This window comes from Ambystoma mexicanum, chromosome 6p (assembly GCF_040938575.1).
Source record: "Ambystoma mexicanum isolate Mex_15411 chromosome 6p, UKY_AmexF1_1, whole genome shotgun sequence".
In the NCBI taxonomy this organism is placed as follows: Eukaryota; Metazoa; Chordata; class Amphibia; order Caudata; family Ambystomatidae; genus Ambystoma; species Ambystoma mexicanum.
This window is the reverse complement of record NC_090935.1, coordinates 387,129,325-387,141,542: the sequence shown is the minus strand read 5'-3', so window position 1 is coordinate 387,141,542 and position 12,218 is coordinate 387,129,325. Positions and strand designations below refer to the sequence as shown.

Sequence of the window (12,218 nt, the reverse complement as noted above, 5' to 3'; positions counted from 1 at the left end):
AGTGGAAGGGTCGAATTATTTGAGGAAATATAATTTGAGTTAGAAATGTGCAAACACTCGAAATGTATTTATTGTAAAACAGCATGAGAGTCATTCCCATATAAGCGAGGCCATGCCTGTGTGAGAGTGTTCATTAAAACAAAATAAAAGACAGACATTTGTCAGATGGCTTTGGTCATGATTATGTAAGGGCACACAGCACTTGTGACAACTTGAAACACTAATTTAATATATTTTAAAAACAAGATGAGAGACATGCCCAAGAAGCAGTCCATAGTGTCTTTTTGAGGGCAGCCCCCCAATGTGTAGGAATAGGGAGACACTATAATGGTGTGAACTAATAATGCCTAATGGGACGTCATTACACCAAAGGGCATTGGAACAGTGATGCTGCCAGTGCTTGGAGTGGGCCCGGGTCTGGGCCCCGGCAGTCTCCAAAAAGTGGGGCTGAGCCCTGCCGGGGCCCCCGGTCCCGCCACGCCATGGCAGTCCGCATTATCCCTCTACAGCCGTAGTCGTGACGGGAGATGTGCACGCCATTTTAAAGTCTGGCAAGCTGTGACTGACAAAAGTGCCAGCCAGCCACAGCATCGCTGAAACTGGAAGTTGCATTTTCAGCAACGCTGTGGCTGGCTGGCACTTCTGTCAGTCACTGTAACTTCTTCTGGGGACCCCTTGTGTGAGGGGTCACAAGAGGAAGTTATGGTCCCTTTGTTGCCCAACCTCCTCCACAGATCACTAACCTCACCCTCTGCGAACCTGGGGGCTCCGTGATCAAAGGCGGTGGAGAGATCAAGAAGGAGCAGGATAGCAAGAAGGAGCAGGATGCCTGAGTCACCGCCTTTGACCTTGTTGATCACAACCTTCTATGTCAGCAACTCTCCACCAAATTCTTCTTCTCCAATAAGGCATCCATGTGGATCTGATCTTTCCTGAGCGAACGTACCTCAAGGGTCTTCATTGGTGACCTAGCCGCAGACCACATCCCTGTCCCATTGTGTGTCCCGCAAGGATCATGTATCTCACCCACCCTCTACAACACCTACACTAAACTCTTCTTCGACCATCTAGATACCCATGGGATCCCCCACACCAACTTTGCTGATGACACCCAAATCCTTCTCCCCATTACAGGAAACCATTCCCATGACACTGTAACCAACAATAGGATCTACAGCATCATCCAGAACTGGATGGCCACCAACAACCTCAATGATGAAAAAACAGAGTTGCTCATTGTTGGTCCCTCCCCATCTCAAACTCCTGGGCCCAGCATTTTCATCCCTGTCCATTGACCCCTATCCCGGTCGCGAAGTATGTCCACGTTGATGCTGAACTCAACGTGAACACTGACATTAATGCATTGCATCCTCCACAGCTTACACATCTAAACTCATCACTCTGTGCAGAATTTCATATAGTACAACTGCTTACCCCTTTCCAGAGCAATCATAGGCAGCAAACTGGACTATTGTAATGCTCTATTCACATGTACTTTTGCCAAGAACCTCTCGAAGATGCAATTATCGCAAAAGAAAAGCCCTTGGAGAAGCCACGGGCTACGGTTCCTCGCCCCACATGTCTACTACCAGTCGAGACATCCACTGGCTTCCCATTAATGCTCGAATTGACTTGAAAGTGTTGACCATCACAAATTGCTTTATCTATAATGAGGCCCCTTTCTACCTCAAACACTGCATATCCACAAAACCTCCTGTGCACTCACTACAGTCATCGTCCAGCCACACTCTACAAACTCCCAGATTCAAAAACAAAAGAGCAGGAGGATCTAGTTTTTGTGTCACAGCACCATCCCTCTGGAACGGACTCCCGCCTACCATCGGAAATGAGCCCTTTTATCAGTAGTTCAGAATACATGTGAAAACCTGGTTGTTCGACAAATATAACCAATATATGTCTTGCTTCCCCCACATGCATCCTCATTCCATCCTTGTATACTTACTATGGTTCAAGCACTGTGATACCTAAGGGTTAGGGTGCTATAAAAATGTAATAAATAAATCTGGTTTGGTCGCTACCCAATGTGCCTCCAAGAGGAGGGATGAGAAGGAATCGTGGTGACTTTCTTCCCCCAGAGACATGCAGTAAGTATCCCAACAGGAGCCATGCTATAGGATAGTGATTTCCATAACTAGAGTTCCCATGAAGCCTGGCTTGGCGGGCCTCCAGCAAAACAAAAGGGGTGATGGCTGGAAGGTTTTGAATTAATCTTAACCTCTATCATTGCTCTGGCCAACCCTCCAGACCATTGTTCTTCAGCTGCCAAGCCCTTACAAAAGGGGAAAGACCATATGAAAATCAGGATTGGTCCCACCCCAAAAGGAGCAGGACCACCTGAAATGGCTCCCAAGGGAACCGCCAATCCGGTTTGAAAATAGGAATATGGAAATATCGATCAGGAACAATGTTAAGAGCACGAGCCCATGGTTTATAAAAGAGACTGGAAAGAGGCATGTGAAGTGGATCCAGAAGGAGGCAGACACCCCTACTCATGCTTTCTTGACACAAGAGGAGATTCCTGGAAGCCAAACCCAGAAAAGGACTCTGCTGGCTGGAGGAAAGCAGGAATCATTTGGGAGAATATCAGAGATGCCAGGCTGGAAGGGGTCCCTGCCTGGAGGCCCTGGCAAGAAAAGGAGACAAGGTGTTTTTTTAAGGCACTTACCAAGCCGTGTGTGGAAAGAATAAGCCTGGACCAAGAACCCTAAAGTAACAGGGAGAAAAACCTGACCTGTGTCAGGATCGTGAGAGATCCAACATCCAGAAGGGATCCGTTGAGAATCCTGAGACGTATGAGGTCCAAGAGTGGCCTGTTGAGAAATATGAAAAAGCCAAGGATCAGTTGGGGACCCGTTCAGAATCCAAAGAAATCCAAAGTCTGAGAGAGACCTATTGTTAACAATGAGAAACCAAAGGGTTGAAGAAAGACCTGAAGGAGTGAGAATTGTACAGCTTGAAACTTTGGGCAGCAAATGAGACCCAGGGTGAAAGTAGAAAGGCCTGAAGGAGAGACCAGACTGTGAGTAACCACTACAAGAACATTCACAAAGTAATATTTAGATCTTGCTGTACTAGAATAAGGCTTGACTTTGAAGATTAGGTTTTGGACTTTGCTTTGGGATCAGCCTGAAGACTAAAAGACTTGTTAAGAGAAGGTGTAGGAACTTGTTGTTGGACATCCTTTTGAGACTTTATTTTATCAGATAGGCTGTCTCAAGATGGGACTAGGATAAATGAGATCAAGTTAAAGACTATGATTTGAATCATCTCACTGAAAGTCTTAGGTACTAATATACACTCTTTATAGTAAACTAATACCCAACGTACATCAAAAGTAAACCATGTTTTTAATATACATTCAATAAATGTCAATCTGTTCACCATTCAAATCAAGTGTCGATTGTATCATGGCTAAGCCATACCACAACGACCTGCTATGTCTGGTGATGCGACAACAGCAGATGTTGGTGCTGAAAGCCTCATGGCTGCTCCTCTGTGGAGACTCTGAGGTGTTCACAAGCCCGGAGAAGAATTGTGCAGTTCTAATATTTAAAGATTTAAATTCAAAGGTTTTAAGAGAAATTACACTTTGCTATGGCAACTTCTTAAGACCTGGCAAACGTTCCTATACTCTGTATGTCAAGAGGGACATTATGACTTGCAAGTGGTGTATTTCTGAACCCCTAAAATATCCACTGGGAATTGACCTCTTTATGAACCACTGAATTATATAAAGAAAGTGATAGACAGCCGTCTCATAAAGTGTCTGTAATAGTCTTTTCAACCTTCAGCGTGCACCAATGTCATGAGGAAAAAAGCGCCAGAACCCTGGGTAAATTATCTGATATGTGGCCCAGCCAAAAAACACAGAAAGCACTCTTTTCGAAATGCGCAGCTAGCCACAGTATAGAATGTACAGGAGCGTAGAGGGTGTTCTGGTCACAGGAACAACCTATTGCCGCCATCTATCCCTCCCTCCTATGCCCAGTGAACAGCGACCAGAACCCTAAACCTAATGAGGTGCACTCATTGAACAAACCAGGATGCTGAGGAGAGTGATAAAACATCATGTGGACTAAAGGTGTGTGATACCATCCCAGTAGCAACACCAGGGCTCCATTGCATGGTGTGAGGTTGCCTACACCCTTTCCAACAGAGAAGCGTTCTCTCACTCATCTCAAAGACCAACATACAGAAATAATTGAAAGAAATCTGGCAAATAGATCTCTTGCATCTGGTGATCTTACAGCGAGATCCGCGTATTCCTTATATTTCACAAAGATGGCAACCCCAAAACATCAGCCCAAAACAAGTTGGACTTTTAAATTGAATATAGTCCCAACTCTGTGACGTCTTGGTAAAATTCTATGGTTGTTGTTCGATGCTCAGTGGCAAAGAATAGTTAATCTATTTCTTTACGGAGTGTCCGTGAAAACATTACAGTACATAGTATGATGACTTATTTGTCCAGTGACCACGCTGCATGCTGTCAGGCGTCCATATGCTGGTCCCACTTAACCCTCTTTATCGCTCTTCCAGAACGGTGATGACGCATTGCTGCACGTGGATGACCAAGTTGGCAAGATGAAATTGGTATGTGAGACATGTTCATCAGCTTTGAGTCTCCAAGGCATGCTCTGGTCTTCATTCATTCTGTTTTCTGCGACTTTCTTTGTTCAATCCTTGCCATGCCTTCAGGATATTTGAAGAAATGTGCGGCCCCTTTTCCCTTCGTTTGATGTTAATTTCCAGATCTGTATGGAGTGCCACCGCCCCACAGTTTTCCTAAGCAAGCCACATGGTCTTCTTTTTACTGCACAAATTCCTTCTGTCACTTCTGGCGTCTCGGTGCAATTCTCAGGCACGCATTTGGTGATAAGATCTCACAGCAATCACAGCAATGTATAAAACTAAAGGAGCCATGCATTTAATATCAGTATTATGCTTTATTTTACTCCTGTCTAATCCTCACTTTGCAAGACCATGTAAACGTTATTTTTTCCAATAGTGCAGACGACTGGTGCTTCTTTAGCTGCAGAGACTTGTGTCGTGACAAATTGAAAACATTTGTTGAAATCATCACTGCTAAGTCACTAAACATTTGATTTTTTTTCTTCAAAAAAGGGCATGGAACAACTGGATTTATTTGGGGACATGTCTACGCCCCCAGACCTCAACAGTCCATCGGTATGTACAGCTATTTCTAATGCAAGTTTACAGAAATGATGGCTTTGTTTGTGAAGGGCTGCCCGCTGGATCATATCTGCTCCAAACGCATTACATGAAATAGAAGTGTTCTGTGGCTCTCCGGTGTCCTGCGGGAGCCAGAAAGGACTCTTCCTTGTTACATTGCAAGGATGGTTTGGGGTTTCTGCCTACACTTTGTGGGGTGACGTGGCTGATGAATTGCTAGTAACCCGGGATTCGAATGTGCACCCAAAAAAGTTTGAAAACATCGCCTTGTTATTCCATGACGCAGGAGCCCCTCCCCTATTGACTTCCATTTTAAAGAGACTCTTTAAAACACAAAGAGACTCTTTAAAACCTTCTTATGTGTGCAAGACACAGGAGCACCTCAGCACATCCGTTCAACATGTAAACCATAGAGGCTGACAGAACGGCTGCATGGAAATAGATAGAGGAAAAGTGGGAGGGACACTGTGATGTCTTCTTCAAATGTAATGTCTAAGTTGAGATGTTTGGCAGACACCTAGCTAAAAACTGCAATTTCCTGACAGCTAGTGTGTCTGCCCACTTAGCTCTACCTACTCACACACAACACATACACGCACCCCACACAAAGAGCAGTTGGGGTACACACACACAAACAGGGAAAATTGCAACAAATCAACTCACATTCACAGCCACCCTAACAGTACCAGATGAAACATGGTAACACACAGACAATGGACATAAACTATTTCAAAAAATTGTATTGTCCTGATGTATGTTTTCATAATTAAACTCCACCATGCATAGCAACATTAAAACTTACACCGACTCTGCATTACTATTGATAACACATCACACCACCTCTTATAAAGAATAATGAACATATAGTTCCTCGACGAGTTTCTGTTAACTTTCTACACATTTCTCATGTCCCTAGAGCCCATCGTTGGTAATCTAGAATCATAGTGAAAAGTACAAATAAGGAAGGGAAGACCAGGTAGGAATGAAGCAAGGAAAGTCCTTATATTAGAGCTTGACCGGCTGAAAACATGAATCTGCAATCGACGTCCATGTCTGTAACCCCTCGTTTGGACTTGCACCACTGCGTTAATATACTATGTCATGGAAACCAGAATAAGATCCCTATCTTCAAACAACGATTTGCAGTGCAGAGAAATAGAGAACACATCTTTCGAAAGTCATTCCACAGAACGAGCGAAATTGGGAGAAGTGATCACATGATGAAACAGCCAGCGGGCTCTGGCATGGGGCGATTGCTCAATAATGGGCGTGGCGTAGGGCACTGTGTCGTAATCTGCAATAGTCAACAAGACTGCTTAATGTTTTACTTCTCCCCAATCAGTCCAGACTTGACCACTAAACCTTTGAGCTCAGCCCTGTGTAGAATTTAGAGTGGTGTGTGTTTGGCTAAAAAGTTTACGAATTTTCCAAATAACATTTTAAATGAGTAATCACACATGTTAAAGCAGTCTTAAATATAGAAGTATGGTCTGTAGGTCTTGTTGAAGGTTGCTAATTAGCAATTTGCATTTTCTATGACCATAGCAGTCCAGGAAGGGGCACATTGATCTAGTAGCATGGCATGATGCAAATAGTGTAGCTGGTTGTTGGAAATCCTGCCACTTGAATGCCATTCGTATTGGCTGGATCATGTGTCCTGCTGGATTTATGCAATCAAAGGACTTCGGATGATCATTTGTACTTCAATCCAAGGAACTTTATCCTGTAGAGGAGTCTTTTCTCCAGACTGTCTGAATCAGGTCTCAAGGGTAAAGGAACAGTTCAGATTCAGTCTGCATGACTACTGGAGCAAATCCAATACGTATTAGATCGGGAGTGGGTGACGCCAGGTGGCAATGTTGTACTCACCATGATAAAAAAGGAATCTTTCAAATGCGTGATCATAAGGTTGGTATCAGGTGCAGAGCAGGGATCCTTGATGAGTTATTCATTTTCCAAGGTACGATGAAGACATTGGGCAAAGATACACCACGAGGATAGCCTCGGTACTCCCATGCTAAGAGCATATGGCGACTGTGTGTCATGTTGCTTGCTTCCAGATGTGTAGAGATGGTAATTGTGTTGAGTGGTAGCCGTGAAGTGTCCTCTTTAGAATGCATTGCTCTTCATATCCGTAAGTGCTGCTGTTGCTGGAACCACTGTATTCCTTCACTTCTATCTTCATGACCGTGTATTGTTTTTTCATTAAAATATTATCATTCTCCATACTTGGATGAAAGCAATGCTTAATGATTTTTACTAACTTCTCTTTAAAATACCAACATAACATTTCATAACCGAATCACTTGTATGCTTACTCTCACCAATCAAATATATCTTAGGCTAGTTTTAGGTCCTTTTCAATACGTTGCATTTGCCATGATGGGATGACGTTTTATTACCAATGATGAGGTTTGTTTTTAAGAAGTGGGCTCCATCATGCTAGTATTAGCTTTGATGTGCCTTCTGTCAAAAGGTAAGTATAAGCATTTTGCACGTAGAGTCTTCAATGTCTTGCATCTGGGAAAGGAAATGTGTGCTTCCATACCAACCCTGAGGGATTGAATCTATCATAGAGACAGTAGGCTGTAATGTGAAGACACATTTGCTCACAGAGCCTACAATTTCCTGAGCAAGTTGGTGGATGGTTTGGGCATGTGTCCAGATGAAAGAGATGTGCACAATATGGGTTAAGAAGTCCTTCCATGGATTCACAGCTTGAGACATGTGAATTATCATAGAATCATTCAGAATTCATCTCTAATCTATGCGTTCCCAGAATGAGACATGTGATGTAACATAGAGTTAATGTAGAAGCTAATGTATGCAAACGTAGCAGCACCCAAATACAGTGAATTTCACACGCTGAAACAAGAATTGACCAAATAGCTAAAATTCACTTTGACTTTGAAACAACCACATTTTCCAACTCAACTATTATTTGGTGAGATGATCTGAACTGATCTAAAAAAATGTAATCATGGGTATGGGTCTTTAAGCTGAGTGTTCTTTCAAGGGTTTGAGTATGTTAATTTATTTTTTAGTTTTGGTGGGTCTTCAAAAAGCACAAATCTATCCTAAAAATAGAGAAGCACTGGACAAGCAGGGAGGGGATGGATATGCAGTGGGGACTTGTGGTAAGGGGTGCAACCCCTGGATCATTTAACATTGTGGCTAGAGGAGACGGTAAGGTTTTCAGCGATGGGTGTTGTAGGGAAGGCATGGTATCACGTATGACACTGACACAATGGATACAATTTGTAAAACCTTTATTGAAAATGTTGGGGTCAGTGAAACTCCTATTTTGCCCTATAACTAAGATGGGAATAGTCTCTACCATCAAACGATAAACAAAACAGTCCTAGTGAAGTCTGTCAAATCAAAATGGCCTATGATAACAAAAACATAATGCCTGCCCTATCTCTAAAATGTGTAAAAAGGAGAAATGTATGCAAAGGAAAAATCAGTGTTCAAAAGAATGAAGGTTGTTGAATCAGCTCTCCTCCTCGCAGTAAACCTCACGGAGTAAGGCTGTCCTTGAAAGCAGGATGAAACACTCTGTCTCGCGTTCTAACTCTCTTAGCAGTTCCAAATTGTGGATTGAGGCCCGCCTTGCCATCCACGTTAAAGTATCTTTCTTGACTTTCAAAATTGTATTCCAACAAAAAGTTCACAACGGGCTCAGGCTTCACAGCACACATATCACTTAGGTCCCCCTATGTCAGGCTCAGACCTCTCAAGTCACACCCCAAGCATATCACTTTGGGTCTCGCTCTGTCTGGCTCAGACCCCTTTGCGATGTTGAAGAATTTCAAATGTGCGTGACTCTCTTTACAGACCATCACAGGACCACTTCGACATCAACATTCATGTTTACTCACACTTAATTCAATCTTGCTGTTTGTTCGCTTTATAACTTCAAACAATGTACCTTTCGCAGAGACTTTCAAATGGACTGCTTCCTTTTACCGGACCACTCTGTTACTTAGTATCGCTGTTCTCACAGCTGCCTTTTACTTCAAAGTTCATTCACAGGTCTGCCCTTCTTCATGTCTCATCCACACGCGTGCAGCCTACACTTGTGGTATAATGTTGCTACTCAATTAGCTTTAACACACTGGTCGTTCAGGTCGCTTGCCAATTTGCCAGCTCACCGGCTGTGTGCGTTTCTTTCTTGTTTAGGTATTCCCAATTCAAAAGTCATGGTTATTACCACAGGCTTGGCCTCGCCTCCACAACTCTGCCGTTCACCCGGGAGGGTCGCTGGCATCCTTAAAACACAATGCAATCTTTACTTGAGCGATCTGGCCTTCTACACGTGTCTTTCGCAATCTGGCAAAGGCAACAACCTCCAGCAGGGAACCCTTGGGGTTTCGGCTAGCTGCTCTCCTCCCTTGCTCCAGTATGTGTGCCTGTGTCCCAGAGGTTCTGCTCATACTTGTATTTCACCTTGCTCAGAGTGTGTCTGTAGGTGTTGCATTTTATTCATGTGAGGAGAGATAACTGGTATCAAGTGTATGCATTTAGTGTAAAGTGCCTGACTTTGCCTGACCCAATTAACGGGACATGTCCAGTACGATGTAGAATTAGTCTGGTTACTCTCAGCCATCCTCTTCCTTGTGCCAGTGTTTGTGTAAAAAGGAGGGGGTTGGAACTTCGGAAAACCCTACAAAATAGGATGGGGTAGATTGACAAAAATGGGGGGAATACCATGTCCCATCATCAGCTCTCTCACCCCCACTCCCCGAAGACCCCTAACCCAGGTGATTCTCCCACACTGGTCCACCTCCAGGGTCTGGATCCAAAGGCGATGGCCGTGCCATGGCCACCTGAGAGAGAGATCCCTGGGGACCAGCAGGTGAGACACCCTCTGGTTTCTTGCAGTGTACAGTAGGTTATTGGCTTCCTCAGGAGAGAGTCTGCTGATTATCAACCTCAAGTACGTGCAGGCATTTAGTAAAGGTGGTCCTTGAAGAGATGGGTATTGATCCCCTTACTGAATTGGGGAAGAGAAGGAAAGAGGGATGGTATTCGGCAACTTGGGTCCCAATCAAAGAATGCCTGCCTTCAGGCCTAGCCTCTTGTAGTTTTGGAGTACCAGATTGAATCGCAACAGGTTTGAACCCGACATTCCTGTTTCCGAGACTGATATAAAATAGTGCTATTGAGTTGGTAAATTGTAGCCCCTTTTATCTAAGCAGCAGTCATCAATTCTATTTGTCTTATTTTCTATACATATAGTTAATATTTAATCAGGGTAACCCACTTTCTTTTTTGAAATTCAGAATTTGTATGTCCGCTGCATTTGGGTGCACTACTCAAAGAATGTATTTCATTAATTCAACGTAGCTACATCTGTATCACTTCACATGCCCTGGCCATTGAATCCCAGATGTAAATACTACACTATAATATACATGCACATTCTTTCAAAGGCCGCTTTATGCTCCAGTAGTAAAACCACTTGGAACTTGTTCACACCGAAATTACTGGAGGTGTTTGAATGAAAACTGTATCGAATTGTATTCAGCAAGAATTGTGGCAACATTTACTTGGTAGCTTCTCTATGACACATAGCATCTCTGTAAATCCTCTTATTGGCTATCGGGCACATTTGTCATAAATTCCCCAGTCCAGCGTTTTCTCCTATGCCTAATGCCCAGGGTTTGCGAAATAGATAATAGTAATATATAAAAGATGCACTGTTGAGTTCTAGAAGATTTTGTTATTATCAACGTGTGAACAAAAAGCTTTGAGATTACATGATAAAAAGAAACTTAAAATTATAATGTCTTGTTTTCACTTTGTTTGTAAACGTCAAATGTGAAATGTTGCTTATTTCTTTAAAACTGCCATCAAAAGGAACATCACAGGTAATGTGTAACATGTATTTTGTTTATCTGTGGGACTTCTCTATTTGTATATGTTGTTTGCTTTCCTACACTTGAAAAAAGAAGTCCTGGAAAATGTCAGAAAGAGAACGAATTAGACAATTTCTTAATACATATTGGCATTAAGCAGTTGGTGATTAATATTGTAATGTACAAATGTATACTCATCTTTCTGTAAGAAAAAGCGTTCCAGGCACAGGACAATATTTGAAGGGTGCATGCCTAAAATGATGCACCAGTGTCTTATGGCACACGTTTAGCAGGTGAAAAGCATTAACGTTAGCCCGTTTAGCCATTTGACTTATTTTCCATTAATTATGGCATGTCACACCCTCTCACCAATAGCCTCACCTAGGATGACTCTCCACACTCCCACAGATTACTGTATCTGCTACTCTTAGATTAGAACTCTCTGGCAGCAACCTAAGAGCCCTCTGATCCGGATCGCTCACCAGGGTCGCGCTATCCTGTTATAAAATTGCATTGGAAATGGCCGCCAGGGGGCAACATTTCCCCAAAAATTCACCCTCTTTAAAATCAAAAACTTTCCTGAAATATTCTCGATGGGATTTTATAATATGATAATATTCCAAACATGCCCAGTCAACGTTCCTTTTCAAACTTTGAAAACTTCATGTGCAATACTTTGTGCCTACCACTAGATGTCGGCCTATGCAAAGCATATGAATCTAAGCAGATACAAACATCAGAAATACGATTAATGTAAGTGATGTATGCCTTATAGCCCTGCTAGAATATTTGGGGAAAGTATTTTTGGGTTCAGGGGAAAAAAGTCACCTATCTGTTGACTTTTTCCAGATGGCATTATCAAATGGAACCAGGGTTGCATGCTCTGCCCCATGTGCTCCACATACCGCTTCCAACCTGAGCCCTGTGATTCTGTGGCAAGCATGCTGAAGCTCTTCAAATCCTGTGGCTAACTCCCTGTAGCAGGTACCTTTGGGGACTGCAGACCCACATATGAATTGCAAACAACATCACATGCCTTAGACTGTCCCTGAATGTGCCTTGAAATCCACATAATGCACAAGTGATTGTTCATCGGCATGTGCCTTGCAGCTCACGCCACCCTTCCCAGACATACTGGACTTT

The 12,218-nt window shown here is 43.1% G+C and overlaps 1 protein-coding gene across 12 annotated transcripts in view; it reads left to right on the top strand.

Moving 5' to 3' along the window:
• DAB2 (DAB adaptor protein 2) overlaps positions 1 to 12,218 on the top strand; it is a 408,449-nt gene that overhangs the window by 293,941 nt on the left and 102,290 nt on the right. For all 12 annotated transcript variants that reach the window (XM_069627176.1, XM_069627172.1, XM_069627179.1 and 9 more), the window contains exons 8-9: positions 4,561 to 4,614; positions 5,146 to 5,208. In XM_069627176.1, coding sequence (XP_069483277.1) covers positions 4,561 to 4,614; positions 5,146 to 5,208 — 117 coding nt within the window. The remainder of the gene's footprint in view (positions 1 to 4,560; positions 4,615 to 5,145; positions 5,209 to 12,218) is intronic.